This window comes from Maniola hyperantus, chromosome 9 (genome assembly GCF_902806685.2).
Source record: "Maniola hyperantus chromosome 9, iAphHyp1.2, whole genome shotgun sequence".
Classification (NCBI taxonomy): Eukaryota; Metazoa; Arthropoda; class Insecta; order Lepidoptera; family Nymphalidae; genus Maniola; species Maniola hyperantus.
Window position 1 is genome coordinate 6,134,884 of NC_048544.1, and position 20,343 is coordinate 6,155,226.

The window sequence follows — 20,343 nt, forward strand, 5'->3', positions numbered from 1 at the left end:
CTATTATGGTTCATGAGATACAGCCCACTGACAGACAGACAGATGACTACAGAGAGCTAAGGCTTAGTAGTAATAGGGTACCATTGGCAAAACCTTATTGATATAATAAATCAAAAGCAAGCAGCGAAAATTATTATTAAGTAGTTACCATAATTTACCTACTTTTAAGTAATAAATATAAAAATAATTTATGTAATACAAGAAAAAAATCTTGGGGTTATTGTAATAAATAAACACACATGAAGATAACAGAAAATAAATGTCGCAGATATAGTGTTAAGTAAGAGAATAAAAGTACCTACATACTACTATGTGCTTTTTATTGGATCATGTCAAAGAGAATTAGAGTGAAAGAACTCAGTTTGATCCTGAATCGACGATATTTCAAATATTAGGCTATGGTAATAAATAATAATTATTTTTAGCATCAAGGATAATATAGATTCTAGTTTAAATAGTTAGTATAATGGTAGTAGTTTATTGTTTTAATCAATCAACCTTATGCTAATTAATTATTGATAATTATTATGTATTGAATTTTCTATCAATGCAAAATTCTTATTTAATAATTAATTATATTATAATGTCATTTAGATAACTTTGAACTCTATTTTAATATGTATTCAAAGGTGTCAGCTCTTATCACTAACATTGTATAGGTGTTTCATTATTATTATTCTGTAACATTCACTGTTGTTGATAAGTGATAACTAAGAATAGTTCAATATTATTACTTAACTACTGGCTAATGCCCCGCATGTTGATGGACAACAAGTAACAACTGTACAAAGTTTTAACTCATTTGGATGAACAAGACACAAACACATAATATGTAACAAAAGACAGAAGGATAGATACTAATTTTCTATGTAAAAATACTTATATCCTGCATATTTTCAGAATGTTTAGTGTTTACCCAGTGAATACTGGAATAGTGCTAGACTTTATATTTTTAAATTACTTATATTTGGGTCAGTAAATACAACTTACCCTTTCCTCTAAATGTGTGACTCCAGCAAGGCTCTGGTAAAATGTAGGTGTCTCTAAGTCCTGAGCCACATTGCCTTTATCACAGAGCAGCCACTTAGACAACACTGTAGCATCCTTGTGTATGAGTAGCCACGAACGGAACTGATCAAATGTGACTCGTTCTCCACTTCCAAACAAACTTGTTAATATTTCTATGGTACGGTGAGCTTCTGTTATATGTAGGGATGTATTCTCCAAGTGTAAAGCTCGTGCAAAATCTCTCTTGTATATGTATGTACCATTATCACTTTGATTGTTGACATACAGTGTCCAGAGGAACCTGTTGTTTGGATTAAAAAACTGAATTATACTATCTTTAAAATCATGATTTCGTTTAGCGTTTAGTTTAGCAAAAATTTAATTCATCTGAAGTAAACTAGAAAAAAAATCGATTGAAGGGCAATTGTTTACATTGCAGTTCCTTACTTTATTTTCTCCTCAATATTGCCTTTCGTGAGAACAACGACACCGCAGAGCAAGTCCTTGAACGTAATGCCCCGCTTGGTGCCACCACAAGCCTGATACAACCACTCGGACACTTCGTGCGGGACCCCATCACACAACACTTCGTGGATGAAAGCATCCAAACTCAAGGCCGAACCATTCGCCCCGGCACATCTCTTAAACGCCTCACGTATACGCCTTAAATCACTATCAGACACTGCAAATTAAACAGTAAATTGGCGAGATTTCTATGAAAAATACAACGCACTTCATTAGAACACCAAATACCTCGCTTTGCTGCATCGTCGTACGAAATAAAACTCGGTTTAGAATCTTTCACGCCCATATTTACTTATTTAGAACAATCACAACATTTTTAGGCGTAATAAATACAAAGAAATAAAAAATATTACAGCTGACAGCACACGTCCTATGATCAACAGCCATATTGAATATTTTTATTTTTTTTCAGTTTTTTCCTATGTCAAAATGCTAAAAGACCTCAGAATAAATACCTGACGGTCGTCCTTTATACCATAGTCATAATAATCTATGGGTCGTCCTTAAGCCAGCGCCACTGTGGCAAACAACCACAACAATCTGCAAGCATCGGCAAACACCACAGATGGCTTGCCGCTTGCCTGCCAATAGGCACGCTCTATGCTCCAAAGCGTTGGCAAGCATACCTGTGCACACGCTTGCTGTTTGTCACAAGCATATGGATCAACCATTACAGTGGGACCGTTTAGAGTTGAAATTAAATGTTTTGGAACTGAAATGTTTATAAAGCGCAACCCTAAAATTAATATCAGTGTTGTTAAAGATAAAAAAAAAAGTTGATTTCTACATGAGTTTTAGTAATTTACTGGTTTATTTGTACGAAAAATACCAAATGACAGCTACATTACCAACAAGATGATTTTCAAACGTACTGATGAGATGAATAACAAAGTTTTAATACCTTTTTTGGCTGAATATCAAGCTCACCCATTACTAACCGTATTAATTGAGGATATAGAGCGTGTATTTTCACTTTCATTAATAATTAAAAAATATCAAGTATCAATATTGTTTTGGTTGCAGTACATGGTGTTGCTAGATCAACGAAAGTGGCGCCCTCATTTAATTTCGACTCTTTTTGGTTGATCTATAGTATAGATGTATAGATTCTATACATTATTGCTGTCCCACCGCTGTCCCACTTCGACTGTCGAGCTACATTGAGAGGTCGGACACCATCGTGGTCCGATCTCTCGCCTCAATTTTTTAGTCAAAGAGAGATGCGGAAGGTTTTTGCAAGATTTGCATTTTCCAGTGTTGGTAGCATTGATTTTGATACCACAAAGCTAGGAAGGAACAAGGAACATAGCCACAGACTGCATTTAAAGTTTCTGGTCACAGACCAGTAATGTTTCTGGTCTCTGGATTTCTTTCTTGTTCAGGTGATTGTAGTGTGATTTCTTTTTCAATAATTTTTTGGGTTTAATATTTCTAAAACAATGTCCGCTATAAGTTTACTAAATCCTAAAGCTGAGTTTGCGAGAGCAGCTCAAGCTTTAGCTGTGAACATGTCAGCTGCGAAGGGCATTCAAGATGTAATGAAAACTAACCTCGGTCCTAAGGGTACAATGAAAATGTGAGTTAATTTTTCTATTTATGGATTTATCAGCTTCGTGCGTGCTTTAGAACATATTTTACAACAGTACTTTTATGATGCACATACCATAATTGCAGTGCAACATAAATTAATGTAAATATAAAGACTTCAGAAATCATGTGGTTCCAGTTACCGGTACAAAAATCACGTCCAAGCGTTCTTTAGTTTTTGAATTTCAAGTTTCTCTATTATTACATTGTTTCTATGTGCATCACCCTAAACCACTAAACCGATAAGACGTAAGGACATTTCGACCGACAGACTTACTGTTCTGACTTTGATTAAAGTCTAGACAGCTTGATATCACACAGCAAGGTCAGAACAAAACCTAGTCTCCAAAAACAGATTCCTTTCAAACGTTAAAAGGCATGAAAACTTTTTTTAAAGGTTGGTGTCTGGTGCTGGAGACATAAAGATAACAAAAGATGGCAATGTGTTGCTTCATGAGATGCAGATCCAACATCCAACGGCGTCGCTCATCGCTCGCGCTTCCACTGCGCAAGACGATGCTACTGGCGACGGTACCACCTCCACTGTTCTGCTCATTGGAGAGTTGCTGAAGCAGGCTGACATATATATCAGTGAAGGTATTTCCTACATATATATATGTACATCTATAATAATATAATCTATAGCTTATTTAAAAGCCAAACAAATTCCTATTCTTATTCCTAATGGCTAGATAAACTGTAGACTGTAGCAAACTGTAGAAATCTTATAACAGATGTTCTACAGTTATAAGATTATAAACAACAATTTTGGTCTGTCTACCTTTGAGATAAAATTAACAATCCAGAAATGAATAAATAAAGTGATATTTTTCTAAAGGTTTGCACCCAAGAATCCTCACTGAAGGTTTTGATGTTGCCCGCACTAAGGCTCTCGAAATATTGGAGTCTATGAAAATTCCCATTGAGATTAAGAGAGAAAATCTGCTTGATGTTGCTCGAACTTCACTGAAAACCAAGGTAATTATTAGTAATAGTAATGTCCTTACTGAATTTTGGTCTCAATGCCAATCTCCACAGGATTGTAGTGCATTTAGTGCATACTTTACACCCCCAAATACAGATGCACTCTACTCTATTCCTTTACTCTCATAGTCCGATGGGATGGAAGTCCAACACAACTGAAAAAGCACAGGACCAACAGCTTTACATGCTCTCTGGGGCACGGGGATGAGACACTGCCAACTTCCTGACTGTGGGCCAGTATCGAGAAATTTCAGACAGGGAATTAAACCCAGGATTAAATTTTTACATCATCAACATATATATTATTATACTAGCTAGTGGCCGCATAGATTTAGGGATTTTAAAAATCCAGTGGGATCTCTAATTTTCTGGGATAAAAAGTAGCCTGTCATTCTTCAGGTCTTTAACTACACCAATGAAAAAATTACATTGGTCTCTTGTGATGTGTTTGGAAGACAAAGCAACAAACACACTTTAGCATTTTGGTAGTGATGAATTACTAATTGTTCCTTTATTTCCTACAGGTTCATCCAAGTCTAGCCGATGTGTTAACTGCCGCGTGTGTGGATGGTGTGTTAGCCATACGCACACCGGGCAAACCTGTCGACCTGCACATGGTGGAACTCATGGAAATGCAACATAAGACTGCTACGGAGACCACACTTATCAAAGGTATCTTATATATTATAGGTATCTAAGTCTTATTATGTAAAAACAATTTTGGCAGAGTTGTCTATAAAAATAAATAAAATTGAATTTTTTTAAATGCTGATCGACTCAGTTTCACGTAAGGATCATTTCATTGTCTAGAGAAAAAATCGGGACAGCAGTAAGTTGGTTAAATTTATGCAGTTACATCGACCCCTGTTACTATTTTTTATGAAAACTTAACAGGCTTGCAGTGGGGTGAAATGTAAAAATAAGCTGAAAAAGTGTGTTTTCAAACAAAATCGGATCAGTCCAATAGAAGATCTTAAAATTCAATAATTGTAGTCTCAGTTTTTTTGCTATACTACAAAATTTGTTCTGTTTGCCAGCTCCTAAATTGGTTTGCTAAAACTCCTCCGACTGAAAAAAATATGATCAGATTATGGATTTAATGAACTGCTATGCTTCTTGCCGGTTAATGTTAGCCTGCTACAGTACTGTCAAATAAGATTGCAGTCTCACAAGTTATGATGTTTCAGGTTTGGTGATGGACCATGGGGCTCGTCACCCAGACATGCCGAAACGCGTCGAAAATGCCTACATTTTAACATGCAATGTTTCCCTTGAATATGAGAAGACAGAAGTTAACTCGGGCTTCTTCTATAAATCAGCAGAGGATCGGGAGAAACTTGTTGCCGCTGAGAGAGATTTCATTGACCAGAGGGTTCAAAAGGTAAAAAATCACTACCCATATTATAAATGCGAAAGTGTTTCTTTGTTGGTTTGTACTTCAATCACGTCGCAACGGATTGACGTGATTTTTTGCATGGGTATAGTTAAAGACCTGGAGAGTGACATGGGCTACTTTTTATCTCGGAAAATCTAAGTACCCACTGGATTTTTAAAAACCTAAATAAAAGCGAACAAAGTCGTGGGCATGCTAGTACTATGATAATGTAAATTGTAATGTCTACTAGGTCACCGAATCGAATCATTAGTGATTCGCCTTGCATATTTTACTACGAAACTGTATGTAGCATAGCAATCCAATAACTCAGTTCAGCTCTGTCTGTCAGCTACCTTTTTACAACCTATCTACAGTGTATCTGATTTTGAAGAAATTTGATACTGAGATAGCTTGCATCCCAGAGACAGAACAGGTCTATCCCGGTAGTATGGTAACTAGCCACTTTATAATCTTTTGTTCTTGTTGGTCTTCAATAATTTTGCCAATGCTAATACAATAGAAAATATTATGGCATATCAAATCTCTTAACAGAAGTATCATGCAATTATTATATTATTAAAATTTGTTTACAGATCATCGCTTTGAAGAAAAAATTGTGTGACGGTACCAACAAGTCATTTGTGGTTATTAACCAGAAGGGTGTCGATCCCCTTTCACTGGATGCTTTTGCTAAGGAGGGTATAATTGCTCTCCGTAGAGCCAAGAGACGCAACATGGAACGCCTAGCTTTAGCCTGCGGTGGTACCGCCATGAACTCCGTGGAAGAATTGTCAGAGGAACACCTGGGTTATGCTGGTTTGGTTTACGAACACATTCTCGGAGAGGACAAGTATACATTTGTTGAGGAGTGCAAGAACCCTCAGTCTGTCACCATTCTTATTAAAGGCCCTAACAAGCACACTCTCATACAGATTAAAGATGCTGTGCGCGACGGTCTAAGAGCAATCAACAATGCAATTGAGGATAAATGTGTGATGCCGGGTGCAGGCGCTTTCGAAATCAAAGCTAATACTGAACTACAGAAGTTTAAGGACACAGTTAAAGGCAAGGCTCGTCTTGGTATCCAAGCATACGCAGAAGCTCTATTAGTTATCCCAAAGACCTTAGCTGTGAATTCAGGGTTTGATGCTCAGGATACGATTGTGAAACTTCAAGAGGAATCACGTCTTAGCCCGGACCCTATTGGTTTGGATTTAAGCACTGGTGAACCGATGAAGCCAGCTGATTTAGGAGTATATGATAATTATATTGTGAAAAAGCAGATTATTAACTCCTGTTCAGTCATCGCCAGCAACCTCCTTCTTGTAGATGAAATCATGAGAGCTGGAATGTCTAGCCTCAAAGGATAACTTTAAGTTTCAGTGATTTGCTTATCCATTAAAATGTTTAATTTACTTCTAATGTGTACTAATATTTTAGTTAACAATGCATTTATTGCAAAAGCTGTTTTACTGGGTTAATGGTGCCTAGTGTTTAAAATTTCAGCATTATTTTAATGAACTATTATTTGCTTAATAAATAATTATTACTAAAGCTAATAAAAATCTTTTAAAATAATGCTTTTTTATTAAGTCTTACTCAAAAATTCTACTGTGTTTTTACCTGAAAATAACACTATTATCAATCTAAGTATGTTCCCTTGATAATTTCTAAACTACTTTGGGTTCTCAGTTATTACTTATGTCATGCAACATGGTGGATATTATACTAGAATCACGATTATGCAAAAATATTTAGTAAAGGAAAAATTAACTTTATGGAAAACTCTTTTTTATTCATATACAAGTTGACACTTCACTGCAATCTCACCTGGTGGTAAGTGATGATGCAGTCTGAGGAAGCAGGCTAACCTAGAAGGAGTATGGCAGTTATTACCCATACCCCTTTGGTTTCTACATGGCATTGTACCTGAACGTTATGCTTGGCGGAACAGCTTTGCCGGTAGGGTGGTAACTAAGCCACGGTCGAAGCCTCCCACCAGATTAAACATTTTAAAACACTAGTAAAATTGTTTTCACCAAGTTGTATTACCCAACCAAGTACAGAAATCTGTGTTGATATAAATAGGGCTTCAAAAAACTCCACTGATTGAAACATAAATGATCTATTTATTAAATTTTCTGTACTTACTAAAATTATTTAAAATTTATTATAAGTATAGATATGGAATTAACAATTCAACACAAGTTTCAGTTATTTCAATAAGTACCCAATAACAAATTGAGAATGTGTATAATAATAATTTATGTTGACTAGTAATGATTTAAAAATATTACTTAAATAGGAAGTATTTTTATAACAAAACCATCTGCATAAAAAATTGCGTAAATATCACAGAACAATAAATTAACATTAAATTAAACATTCTTTAAAAAAAATTACTTATTTTACTTTGGTCAAATTAAATAATAGGCTTATTGGCCCAATAAAAAAATACAATAATTAGGTAAATACATTTGGAATTCGGATCAACACATCAATTCTTAATTAAATGCACGAAAGATAAAAATAATTTCCCAAATTCAACTACTCATACACTACTCATATATCTTAAACATCAAGAGATTAAACTAATTATAGTCCAAAGACCAAATTAACATTACAATCAATTTTTTCTTGATGTTTTATAAAATGTGTAATATCACTTGTATCTACAGCTGTAAAAATAATTTGGCATTTTTCAATCTATACTAATAAATAAAATTGAAGTGCCTGTATGTTTGAATGGGCTAATCTTCGGAACGGCTGAACCTATTTTGACGGGACTTTCACAGACTAGTAGAGGATTAACCAAAGGGCTACTTTTTTAATCAACTTTAAAAAAAGGAGGAGTTGTGTTTATCTGCCTATGTACACTGAAATCTCGTGAGATTTCTGAACCGATTTGCGTTTACATGTTTTTACAAAATTTGGTATTGCATCCTTGCGTCTTCGGGCTACTAGGGATAGGCTACTTGTCCTGAAAGATCAAAGTTCCCACGGGATTAAAAACGCGGGCGAAGCCGCAGGGATCAGCTAGTTTTGGAAATAAATTATAAAACATTCAAAGTACAACTAAATAGGAAAGTAGAGATTTGCAGTTGTATTCAATTGTTTTGCTTCTGTGCGATGGCTGCTCGTTCATTCACATCTATAATAGACAGGTTGATAGAAGCTACAATGCCGTGTAGAACGGAAATGCCAGCCTTCACAACTGCAACTGGCATAGATATCAAAGCTATCAGTTTGAATAACCCGATTCCCATTACTGAAAAGGAAAAAAGTTATTTTCAAATGACAAGAAAAAAAATAAGTTATTTGATGTTTGTTATACATATAGTTATTTAATAGAAAATAGAAAATTATTTATATAAATAGTCAATATTTTGTTTGTCAATTATATTAAAGCTATTTTAAATAGTCTAAACTCTAAATATAACAAGGAATAGGTGACTGACTGACTGACTGATCTATCAACACACAGTTCAAACTATGCACTGGACGGATCGGGCTGAAATTTGGCACGAGATACCTAAATTCGACCCCTAAAGGGGTGAAATAGGAGTTTAAAATTTGTGTAGTCCATGCGGATGAAGTTGCATAAGCTATAAGGATGAAGCATAAGCTAGTTTAGAATAAGACCACTGTATATAACCCAAATTAGCAATAAATAAAATGATTGATTAACATTTTCTAATAAATTATTCTCACCAACAGGTCCTGTATAGAAGTACATGACATATAAAGCAGCATAAAACGCTTCATTTCCAGCGCACATAAAGAACAGGACATTCTTATTAGTATAGTATAGATGCATTATAGGATTTTCTCCAATATCAATAAACTTATGTGACGTCTTTCCTTGCAATGTGGAAGTGTGCAAGTAAATCCAGTGACAGGTTATATCAATGGCCATGGACATTTGGAACCAAAATGTATATTCAGGATAGAATGTTGCTAGAGTCATCATAAGGCCAGCAGTGCCAGCACGGTCCGTCAACTGATCCAACATTGCTCCAAATTTCGTGCCTAAAATTTTTCGAGACTATTACATAAGTTCAATTTAAAAACAATAAATTGTGTATATTATATTGTGAATTATATCTGAAGGTGTTTTATGTATATTCTGAGTTTCAGATATCATACATTTGCACCGGCAAACTTAATAAACAAGTTTAATTTGCAAATTCAGAGAATCTGCAACCTATGTAAAAATTTACACCTGCTGAATATAGCATTTTTTATTCCGTTACAAGCTAGCCCTTGACTGCGATCTCACCTTGTGCAGTGGTAAGTGATAATGCAGTCTAAGATGGATGCGGGCTAACTTAGAAGGGGTATGGCAATTTTATTAAACCCCGACTGTTTATCGATTTCTGTACAGCATTGTGCCAGAATGCTAAATCGCTTGGCAGCATGCATTTGCTGATAGGGATTGTGGATTTGCGCATTTTCAGATTGCTGAACTAGCCACTGCAGAAGCGTCCCACCAGACCAGACCAAAAACTATAATTTAGAAATTATAAACTGCCAAATTTCCTCTGCTGGGAATCAAACCTGGGACATCCCGTTTATAAGACCCCTGTGCCAGGAGAGGTTGTCGAATATTGAATAGAAAACATTTAGTTTTCTGTTCATGAAATAAAAGGTTAATATTAAAAAACTTAACCTACCTACTAATTTATAGTTAAATATTGGGCACTTGTATGGCACTTGTTTATTTAATTATAATTAGATTAGATAGATTGGGGCTTAGTAATCACTTTATGTATAAACACTTACTTTGATTGAACATTCGAGCGGCGTGTCCATCAAATGCATCAAGCAAGGCCGAAGTAATATAACATGTACATGCCAATACACAGTGTGTCGGCATAAAGTAGAACGATATAATCGCCAGGATAACTCTGGCGAATCCTGGAATGAAAATTCTTTTGAAGTAAAAACAATATTTGAGGGATATAGGTACTTAAAGTAATTTTACAATCCTTGTTGAAGGTAAGTATAGTCGGCTATCGAGTTGTTATTCTAAGGTCAGCTATTTTAATAACTTACCAATTATGTTAGGAACAAACAAAAAAATATTTTCCTTTGACTCAGTCATGATGTTGAATGAGACGTACTAACTTTTGAACAAGTTTTAATCACCGACCAGAAATAGTTTTAATAATGATGATATTGACTGAACAATCGGTAGGTAGGTAATGATAGTGATTTTATATTACTTGCATCTATCAATACCTATACTAATTCAATTAGGTAGGTACTTAGCTGGAAAGGCGAAAACACGAATCCAAAATCACTTCAAAATCCAAATAAATTCCGATAACCACAGAGTACATTGAATATAGGGTGCCGATAACCTTCAAAAGGGATGGGATGCACGATCCAATCCAATACTTTACTCAATATTCGTATATCGATATCGTATATACGATACTCCGATATATTAGATCGAAACAAGTACCTATAGGTACCATTACTTCCTTTCTTCTCTCTGGGCTGGTTTCTCAGCACTTCATTTCCGTCTATTGTGCGTTATATACCTAGCACTACGGGAATTAATGAATTTTATTACGTAATTATAATTATAATCTAGAAAGTTAAAATATTATGGAGGTGGCGCGGATTGAGAAAGATGGCAACTCATTACTTGAGGAATTACTGAGAGTGTACATCATCAACACCATTACTAAACGGTGTTAATAACCTACTGTATACCTTTTCTTTGATAATAAATAATAATTAAATCTCAAGAATACTAAGCATAAAGATGGTTTCACCAAAGAAAAAAAACGAATATTAGTAGATCGTAAAATGTATTTAATATTTTATGATATTCGTGAAAAACTATTACCATACCTACTATACGATTTAATATTTGAGGATTGGATTGAAATCGATACAGTCTAAAGTATCATAATATCGCATAGTTGCGATCAGGATTGATCCAAACATACCTTAGATCCAAACTTTGGATGCTTTGTTAAAATGACATTTTCGGTAACTTTTTGGAAGCACGATACTTGTATCAATACTGTGGATTCCAAAGTATTGATACAAGTACAAGTATCGTCACACTCGGCATCACTGATGCTGTTTGACATTTTAACTTTTTTATTGGCTTTTAAGCTCTGGGGTTCTAGTTTTTTGAGCAGATATTTATCACAGAGTTCTGTACCCGAAGGATGCCAAAGGGACCATATTACTACTCCGCTGTCCGTCCGTCTATCAGCGCGCTGTATCTCGTGACTCGTGAGCCATAATAGGTAGACTTAAAATTTTCACCGAATGTGTATTTCTATTGCCACTGTAACAACAAATAGTTACTAAAAATTTCAAAATTGTCGCCATGAAAGTTTCTTGTACAATGGTACGGAACCCTTCATGTGTGAGTGACTCTCACTAGACCGATTTTTGTACAATGTGCAAGTCATTCGCCTCATTTTCAGATTGGACCACTAGTTTTGCACACAGTATACCTACTTACTCCTTTCCTTTCAAGGTCCTTTCCTTTCTTCTTCATAGCTTTTATTTCGGTATGTCCGCAAGTGTGCTTTTCAAAAGGTGAAGACATCAGCGAAGGAGAGGAAGACAAGAAAATAACAACATCAGTACTTATACCATAAAATAATTTATTTTCCGACGATTACAATTTAATATAATATTTACAATATACTTACAACTGTTTACTTAATACATGTAATTGTAAAATCAGCTAATGTGTTTAGATATTTTTTCGTTAAATCGGGATGGGGACGCCTCGCACAGCCCGTGCACCGGGTGACGTGCGGGTGTGCGGGGCGTTCCCCCGCCTCATACCCCGATTGCATAGTTAGTCGTTGCACAAAATCCTGAATTTCAACTACTGAAGGGCGCATTTCATGCTTGTGGCAAACAATATACAGCAAGCATCGGCAAACACCACAGAGTACTTTTTATACGCAGTGTTTAGCTATGGTTTGGCTAGCAGCCAAACGGATCGAACGACAAGTGTCGGCAAGCATACGCAACGCAAACACTCGTCCGCGTGCTTGCTAGTGTTTGTTGTTCATCACAAGCATAAAGCGCGTCCATGAAATGTTATTTTACTGTCACCCTCTTGCAATTCGCCTTACGTGCCTCACAAGCCGTCCCAGAACAGTACACCCAGAGACTTAATTACCGGTTCTTTTCGTAGCGTTATCAAAGTACCAGAGGAACCATTAGTGCGTTGCCAGCCTTTCAGGAATTTGTTGGTCCGCCCCTTGAATAAACCCATGTTGTAATCTAATGGGAACACCGCCGAAGGGATTTGATTCCACAGTTTGCATGTGCGTGGAAAAAAGGATCTGGCACAACGGGCGGTCAAGTGCGCCAGACACCCAGATGGTGAGGGTGAAATTGTTTGCGGTGGCGTGCGGTGCTGTTGTAGAAAAAGGAGGGTGGAATGAGATCAAACAACTCTTCAGAGCACTCCCCACTATAGAGGCGATAGAACACGCAAAGAGAGCTTACGTCTCTGCGGTGCTCCAAGCTTTCCAACTAGCCGGTTAGTTTGTGATCACTGATCATATTACGGTATACCGCTATATTAACGTTACCTTTTTAACGTAATGGAACGAAATGTCAGCTGTCCCTGAGTATACCTGAGTAGTCTCAAGTCTCAACTTCCGTAATGCCTTCACGATTACTATACATTACAAAACTAATTCATATAAAGTGAAATCTTAAGTTCAGATATAGAAAGTTTAATGGAATGCATATAGCAAGAGGAGGAATGTGCAGACGGCAACCACGATGCCAATGATGAGAGAATCGCGCCGTTTGCGCGCGTTTATCCGGTAGATTAGACTGTTTAACATCGGGAACCTGTGGGGAATTACACCATTTTGGAATATTTGAGTTTTGTTAAAAAGTAAATTATTATCATATAAATGGTTCCAGCGAAGTCATCCGCGTGGATTTTGGTTTTAATAATCTTATAGGAATAATATTTTCACGAGATTAAAAGTTGCTGTCTCTGGGATGCGAGCTATCTTTGTAACAAATTACGCCAAAATCGGTTAAGCGGATGGACCGTGAAAAGGTTATAGAAAGACAGAAAACTTTCGCAATTTTTAAGTATGGATAAGCTTATGAAAAGGCCTGCCAAGTGCTAGTAATAGCTCAACCGGTAAAGTTGCCTCTGTTCAGAGCCTCAATAGCTCAACCGGTAAAGGAGTGGACTGAAAACCGCAAGGTCGACGGTTCAAATCCCGCCCGTTGCACTATTGTCGTACCTACTCCTAGCACAAGCCTGACGCTTAGTTGGAGAGGAAAGCGGAATATTAGTCATTTAACATGGCTAATATTCTTTTAAACAAAAAAAAAAAAAATACTCGCGCACCGAGGGTTCCGAACTCGGGTATTTTTTTCGACATTTAGCGCGATAAATCAAAAACTATTATGCCTAAAAATAAATAAAACTCTGATTTAGAATGTACAGGTAAAGCCTTTTCATAATAACTTATATAGTTGGTATAGTTACTTGGTATAGTTATCTTACTTTGAAAATTGAAAATGCTAATTATTTGTTCATGAACACATACTTAAATTTTTTGTGATGTAACCACAAATTCACGGTTTTCGAATTCTTTCCTTTACTTGTGCTATAAGACCTTGTGCTTAAGTGGTACAGAAAACAGTCTGACCACGCTAACGTATTTCGGCCGCGTAGTTTCGGCGCGTACGGCTATGGCCGTATGTTATTATCAGCTCACCTGTTGGTGATGTCGTTGAACCTGGTCTGCATGCGCTTGAAGGTGTACCGCTGCGAGGTGAGGTGCTCGCGCGCTTCCATCGCTATGTTGATCTGCTCGTCCACGAGAATGTGCGAACTGAAACGGTCAGAGTCAGGATATGATATTGCATAAACAATAAAGGTTCGACAAAGCCATCTATGCTCATAGAGAATTCAACCTCAAGAGTATGCATATACAAGTTTTTGCATGAAAAGAAAATCGTAAAATGTTGGCGAGGGACAGGGGAGAATGTTTTGTTGTGATTAATGGACTCAAAAGTCACATAATCAAGACTATGTACGAAATGAGGGTACCGAATGGGTGTAGTCCGACTTTTATGCTAAGCAACTGCCTAAGCTTGGCGATCGGGGGTGTCCGGCTATTAGGAGTCTATAGGTGGTTGTCTGTCTTTACCCTATCTGCGGAAAGAAGTTAGTATAGCACTCTCTCTCTGTTAGGTAATCCCATACAAATAATAGAGACTCAATAAGAAAACTCAGGGGGCGTTAACAGTTTTGAGTCACCAACCAATCTACAAACATATTTTCAAATAACATTCGAAATTCAATTAGAAAACATAGTTAATTTTTGTGATTGGCTGGTCACTCATATGGTTAGCGGCCACTGAGATTTTAGTCTCTATCATTTGTATGAGATTACGTACCAGAGAGAGCGCTATGCCAACTTCTTTCCGCGGACAGAGTATAGACCAATCGTGCGATAAGTGTGTGACAAAGGAGCGATCTTAACTAGACTATTCCAATGCAAATTGAGCGTTATCATATACCCTTTGTTGTAAATGGCGGATCTCTAAAGATCCATAGCTTCCTATAGAAGATAGGGTTGTATGGGAGGTACTTAACTTCCTCAGGGAGATTTTGCCTTATGTGGGATTTTTGTCACTAAAGACACTGGGATTGCATACCTGTGCAAGTGGTTGGCCTCCTTAGCGTACTGGTCGCGTCGGCTGAGGCCGGGCGCGGCGGGCGGCGGACTGCCTCCGCGTAGCAGCTCCTCTCTTTCACGGCGCGCGCTCACACGAGCTGAGGTCTTTTGAAACTCTTGCTGATAGTCCTGTAAAATACAAATTTCAGTCATTATCATCATCATCCTGCGGGCATCAGCTAGTTAAATATACATTAAACCTTGTGCAAAAGTACTTACCATGAGAATCTCCCTATGTCGCTTGATAGTATGCAATGTAGCTGTGCCACTTGGCGCTAAGTCTGCCATTCTGTCGTTTAGTGCTGACAGCTGTAAAATATAAAGTATAAAGCATGGAAGAAATGTATATAAACTGTTAGGTAGCTACAGAGAAATACAGGTATAAATATAACCAATATCTGCGTTTGATTCCCAGCAGGGGCAATTTGGGAATTTTCAATGTCTAACTTTAAACACCTTGCAAAACAGTGAGAAAATCTCAGGTACAAGGCCCAGCAACCTAGCAAAGAGATGATGATCAGTCAACCAGTCAAATTTCTTAAAGATGATGTGATAATTTTTTTGTCATCTTTTAAGAAACGGGTAGACCCATCACAGATGTCGTCGAGATGAACACATCTCTCCACTCTGCTTGGATGGAAATCGGCCCTTAAGATTTCGTCACAATGTTTTCCTGCATTGTTAAAGCAAGTGGTGATGTATAATTGCCTATAGCACACACCTTTCCTTAAAAGTTAGAGGTGTTTGTCTGTCTGTCAAATCCAGACCCTCATGAATATGAGTCTGAAATCTTAACAACTAGGCTATCATCGATTTTAGACCTTATTTAATAACTGTTGCAGCTCCATAGATAAGGTGTCAAACATGTCCTCGCTATTTATCAAAGGTACATTTTCGGAACTTAGGCCCGACGACCCAGAGCTGACTCCAAGTTTACTGAATGCCACCAGCTTCACATCTATGTCATTTTCCAGTGTGCGGGCTTGCTTTCTTACTTCTGCAACAATTTGTAAAGTAGATTATTTTTATAGTAGTACCAATAGAAACTTGGACTGCAGTAATAAAATGATGTGATCTTTTGTATAGCGGAAGCACTACTATTAACACCAGATTTCTTGTTTTAGCATAATATTTTATTTCAATAGATAGTACTTAAGTACATATTTTCCGAATCAGATATGACTAATCAAATAACCAAGTTTATAGACTTACAAGCAATAATAGTACACAGTAAAATATATTGGAGAGAGCAATAAATTGCAGTGCAAATGCAAGTAACATCATCAGTCTAAAAGGCCTCTCACAGTTAATAGACACTTTCTTATGGTGTCATTTCAAGAAAAAACATAGGAATGGATGGTTTGGTTGGTAGCTTCAAGCTTCTGATATGGTTTTTAGAGATACATCGTAGCATTAACTACTCAGGGATAAAGATTCTACGTCACAAATTTGATTTACAGTTCGTCGCTGGTCTATGTTATAAACTGTGATTATAAATTATAGCACTCACCTTCCCAACTCGAGCCTGCCATTGTAGACATTTTGTTCAAGTCCAATACTATTTCAGTTACCTAGCGATTTATGCGGAACGTTAGGAGAATTGTTTATCTATACAATTATTATTTTATTAGCTTTTGTTTATTATAATTATTCTCATAATTTACGTACCTAGAAGAAACGAACAACTTGTTGACAATCAATTGACAACTTGACAAAATATAATCATCAATTTTGACATCTGCCAATAGGTTCGTGGCGTGGAATCAGTGGAATGCATAGAATGCATCGACATAGGAATAAAGTAGGTAGTAGGTACCCAAAGAAGTTGGAAGTACTACTACTAGTACCATACGTAGTAGTACTTCCAACTTCTTTGAGTAGGTAGTACTTAGAAATTCTTTGGTGGAATGCTTAATGCTTCTATCATAGATTATTACTACTATTGGCTTCTATCTACGGCTTCTATGGTGCTCTATGTCTTAGTGGCATGGTCTTAGCTCTATGTTTATGTCCAAAATCAAGCCTTTACAGGCCTTTTCTTTTTTATTTCTGGTCGGTGGGCCTTAAAGGACTGTTATCCAGGGCCGTAAAATAAATTAAAAAAAAAAAAAAAATCAAGCCTTTACTCTATGGTATAGTCATCGTCATAATTTTTAGAGTTCCGTTATCTACCTCAAAAGAAAAAAGGAAACCTTATAGTATCACTTCTTAGTTGTCTGGCTGTCTGTCCGTCTGTCTATCGTATCTGTCAAGAAAACTTAAGTACCTATAGGGTACTTCCCGTTGGCCTAGTAGGTAGGTATTTGGTAGGTAGGTGGGTCTTATAGCACAAGTAAAGGAAACAGTCCGAAAACCGTGAATTTGAGCTGATTTTATCCCTGAGAGTGATACCCAACATAGCTCGCTCCATAGCACGCTGAGCAATGACGAGTATGTTCTACAAATCTCCTATCTCCTTCTAAAGGTCGATGTACATCTTTCTGCCGCGTACTGTATACCTTTTGTCAACATTCGGTTAAACCATAAACGGATAACGGCTTCACGTGCAGGTAGAGGGACGACCTCCCAGGCAAAACATAGTTACGGGTTACCTAATAAATAAAATTACTCTAGGTACGAAAAACTGAGAAAGAGTGGTTTTTAAAAAATTGCAGCAAGAACTGAAAAATCGTTACACAACATCTGTGTAATAGGTACCTACATAATATTATCACCTTCAAATCAACGTACCTGATGCGGGTGCCTAATAATTCCCAGTCTTCCGCAATAACTTTTGTTAAAACAACCTTGTAACGTAGTACGCGACAGGTCGAGATGGCAATCACAGCACAGCCCCCCTATGCAGCCCCCGCGCTTACCCGGTGCGGGCGAGAGTGTTTCGTGTATTCGTATCTACAAGATATACCTTTCAGTCTATTGCTTTACTCTATGCTACCGCGTACCGGTAAGCGCAGTGTAGGACGACCCCCCGCCCGCTGGACCGATGACCTGAAGAAGGTGGTGGGGAGCGGTTGGATGAGGAAGGCGGAGGACCGTGTTTGGTGGCGCGCTCTTGGAAAGGCCTATGTACAGCATTGGACGCAAACAGGCTGATGGATGGATGGATGGATGACTCGTCATTGACATTGTTATAAAACAATAGCGAATCACTAATAATTATTTTAGTCGTCAATCCATATAAGTCCACAGCTGGATGTAGGTCTTTTGTATAGACTTATACAGTCACACGCCGCGGTCTAACACCGCTGCGTATTCCAGTGCGGGATTACCATTCCAGCACCTTGTGAGTTGGTTTGGTACCCCAAACTCTAACGGATCTTCAAAGTTCAAACTATGTGCCCTGCCCATGGACACTTCACAAGATACTTCAGCTTCGCAACAAAAATAGTTAAGTAGAATGTATAAAAGTTAGAGGTGCGTGCCCAGGATCGAATCCTCGACCTCCGATTAGAAGGCGGACGTCCGGACATCCTAACCACTAGGCTCACAGTTTTTTTTTAATACTTAATTTAATCTAACCTTATTAGTCTAGGTACTTTGTGCTTGTTGGCATGACAAAAACATGTCAGTCACGTAAGTGACGGATATAAGCGGATATATAATCACGATATACGATATAATATACCTACATTTCTGTTGTAATTTGTAATTAACCTTAGTGATTATTATATTCGTTATGTTCGTAATTATCCGTAATTGAAATCCTAGATCGTAAAATTTTGTATGGCAATAGTATAGATTTCCTTTCCAAATAAATAATATTAAGTACTTAAGTAGGTACTTATATAAAAGGCTCAGGGGTGACTCAGGCGTCCCAACGAACGAAGTAGCTGGTACTTACAAGGACCTATCGTGGACCTAGCCTATATTATCTTCTAATCAAGTTCTTTTCCTTCTCTACATAGATCTATAAATACTCCTCTAATAAATAAAATCATCCAATTTTGTCGTTTGTGGTAATAAACTAGTAGGCATCGATGTCTACTAGGTAAGTATACCTACATAAATCATAATACAACAACAATATTATATGCAATTTAGAAACGAGGTGTCTTAATTGTAACACGGTTGTTAAAAAGTATTTGCCAATAGATTAGTCATTATTAGCCTACCCGACACCCGTGCGAAGCCAGAGAGAGTGAGCTAGTAGGTGCAAGATATAAAATGTTTCTATGATAACAACTAATGAGTTTCGTAAGTACCTACCTGTATAAGTGTAAGTTGTCTGAAGTGTTTGAAACTAGTAACCAAGGTGACTGAGTCCCGAGTTCCCGCTACCAATCGATCGGTACCTTCTAGAGTGCGCTAATGAAAATATTATGATCAATCAATGATTTTTTGTCTATATTTATATTAATTACCATACCTTCCTACCTACCTAAAAACTGCCTTCAAATAGAAGCGTGTTGTGTGCATACGACGTGCTTCAATATTATGAAGGCAGTCATAGTATTTAGGTGTACTTCATCATCATCATCATCATCGTCGTCAACCGATAGAAGTAGTCCACTGCGACGTAGGTGTTTCTATAGGAACTTCCACAATCAGTACCCATATTATAAATGCGAAAGTGTGTTCTTTTGTTGGTTTATTGGTTTGTTGGATTGTCCTTCAATCACGTTGCAACGGATCAACGTGATTTTTTTGCGTGGTATAGACTATATATATAATAGATATATAATATTAAAGACCTGGAGAGTGACATAGACTACTTTTTATACCGGGAAAACAAAGAGTTCCTACGGGGTTTTTAAAAACCAAAATTGTATTTAAAATTTTGAATCGAACATTTTCAATGCGAAGTATTTTTTATTTAATTCAAAAATTATAGCGGACTGCGGAGTCTTGGTAGGTCGGGTAGCTTATTACAATTTTCGTAGGGATCTCTAATTTTTTTTGACCTAAAATACCTAGCCTATGTCACTCAGGAATAATGTAGTTTCTACTGGTGAAAGACTTTTCAAAATAAATTCACTAGTTCCAGAGATTACCGTCTACAAACAAAATCACAAACTTTACCTCTTCATAATATTAGTATAGAAGTATAATAGAAGTATAAAAAGAAGTATAAAAGTAGGTGTTTGTGATCGCAACTCAACAATCACTGTTATCGCTACAATAACAGCTACGAGCTACGACAGTCTACGACTGAAAGCC

General features: G+C 37.0%; 4 protein-coding genes across 8 annotated transcripts in view; 1 reads left to right on the plus strand and 3 right to left on the minus strand.

Annotated features, from left to right (window-relative positions):
- Usp32 (Ubiquitin specific protease 32) overlaps window positions 1-1,936 on the minus strand; it is a 33,575-nt gene extending 31,639 nt beyond the window's left edge. For all 5 annotated transcript variants that reach the window (XM_034971587.2, XM_034971589.2, XM_034971588.2 and 2 more), the window contains exons 1-3: window positions 1,762-1,936; window positions 1,456-1,690; window positions 991-1,309 (exon numbers count right to left, since the gene is read on the minus strand). In XM_034971587.2, the coding sequence (XP_034827478.1) occupies window positions 991-1,309; window positions 1,456-1,690; window positions 1,762-1,819 (612 nt within the window). In that variant the 5' untranslated portion in view covers window positions 1,820-1,936. The remainder of the gene's footprint in view (window positions 1-990; window positions 1,310-1,455; window positions 1,691-1,761) is intronic.
- A 946-nt stretch (window positions 1,937-2,882) lies between these two features.
- Window positions 2,883-7,057, plus strand: CCT6 (chaperonin containing TCP1 subunit 6). Its single transcript, XM_034971599.2, has 6 exons — window positions 2,883-3,109; window positions 3,518-3,717; window positions 3,959-4,098; window positions 4,629-4,776; window positions 5,292-5,485; window positions 6,073-7,057. The coding sequence occupies exons 1-6, from the start codon at window positions 2,973-2,975 to the stop codon at window positions 6,847-6,849; spliced, it is 1,596 nt and encodes a 531-aa protein (XP_034827490.1). The 5' UTR covers window positions 2,883-2,972; the 3' UTR covers window positions 6,850-7,057.
- A 527-nt stretch (window positions 7,058-7,584) lies between these two features.
- Pis (phosphatidylinositol synthase) lies at window positions 7,585-10,835 on the minus strand. The gene is made up of 4 exons (XM_034971605.2): window positions 10,535-10,835; window positions 10,262-10,396; window positions 9,191-9,508; window positions 7,585-8,747 (listed from the first exon to the last, which is right to left on the minus strand). The coding sequence occupies exons 1-4, from the start codon at window positions 10,581-10,583 to the stop codon at window positions 8,587-8,589; spliced, it is 663 nt and encodes a 220-aa protein (XP_034827496.1). The 5' UTR covers window positions 10,584-10,835; the 3' UTR covers window positions 7,585-8,586.
- A 1,262-nt stretch (window positions 10,836-12,097) lies between these two features.
- Gos28 (golgi SNAP receptor complex member Gos28) lies at window positions 12,098-16,895 on the minus strand. Its single transcript, XM_034971604.2, has 6 exons — window positions 16,697-16,895; window positions 16,008-16,183; window positions 15,406-15,495; window positions 15,167-15,315; window positions 14,221-14,337; window positions 12,098-13,330 (listed from the first exon to the last, which is right to left on the minus strand). Exons 1-6 carry the CDS (start codon window positions 16,725-16,727, stop codon window positions 13,210-13,212), a joined length of 684 nt encoding a protein of 227 aa, XP_034827495.1. The 5' UTR covers window positions 16,728-16,895; the 3' UTR covers window positions 12,098-13,209.
- Window positions 16,896-20,343: the final 3,448 nt, after the last annotated feature.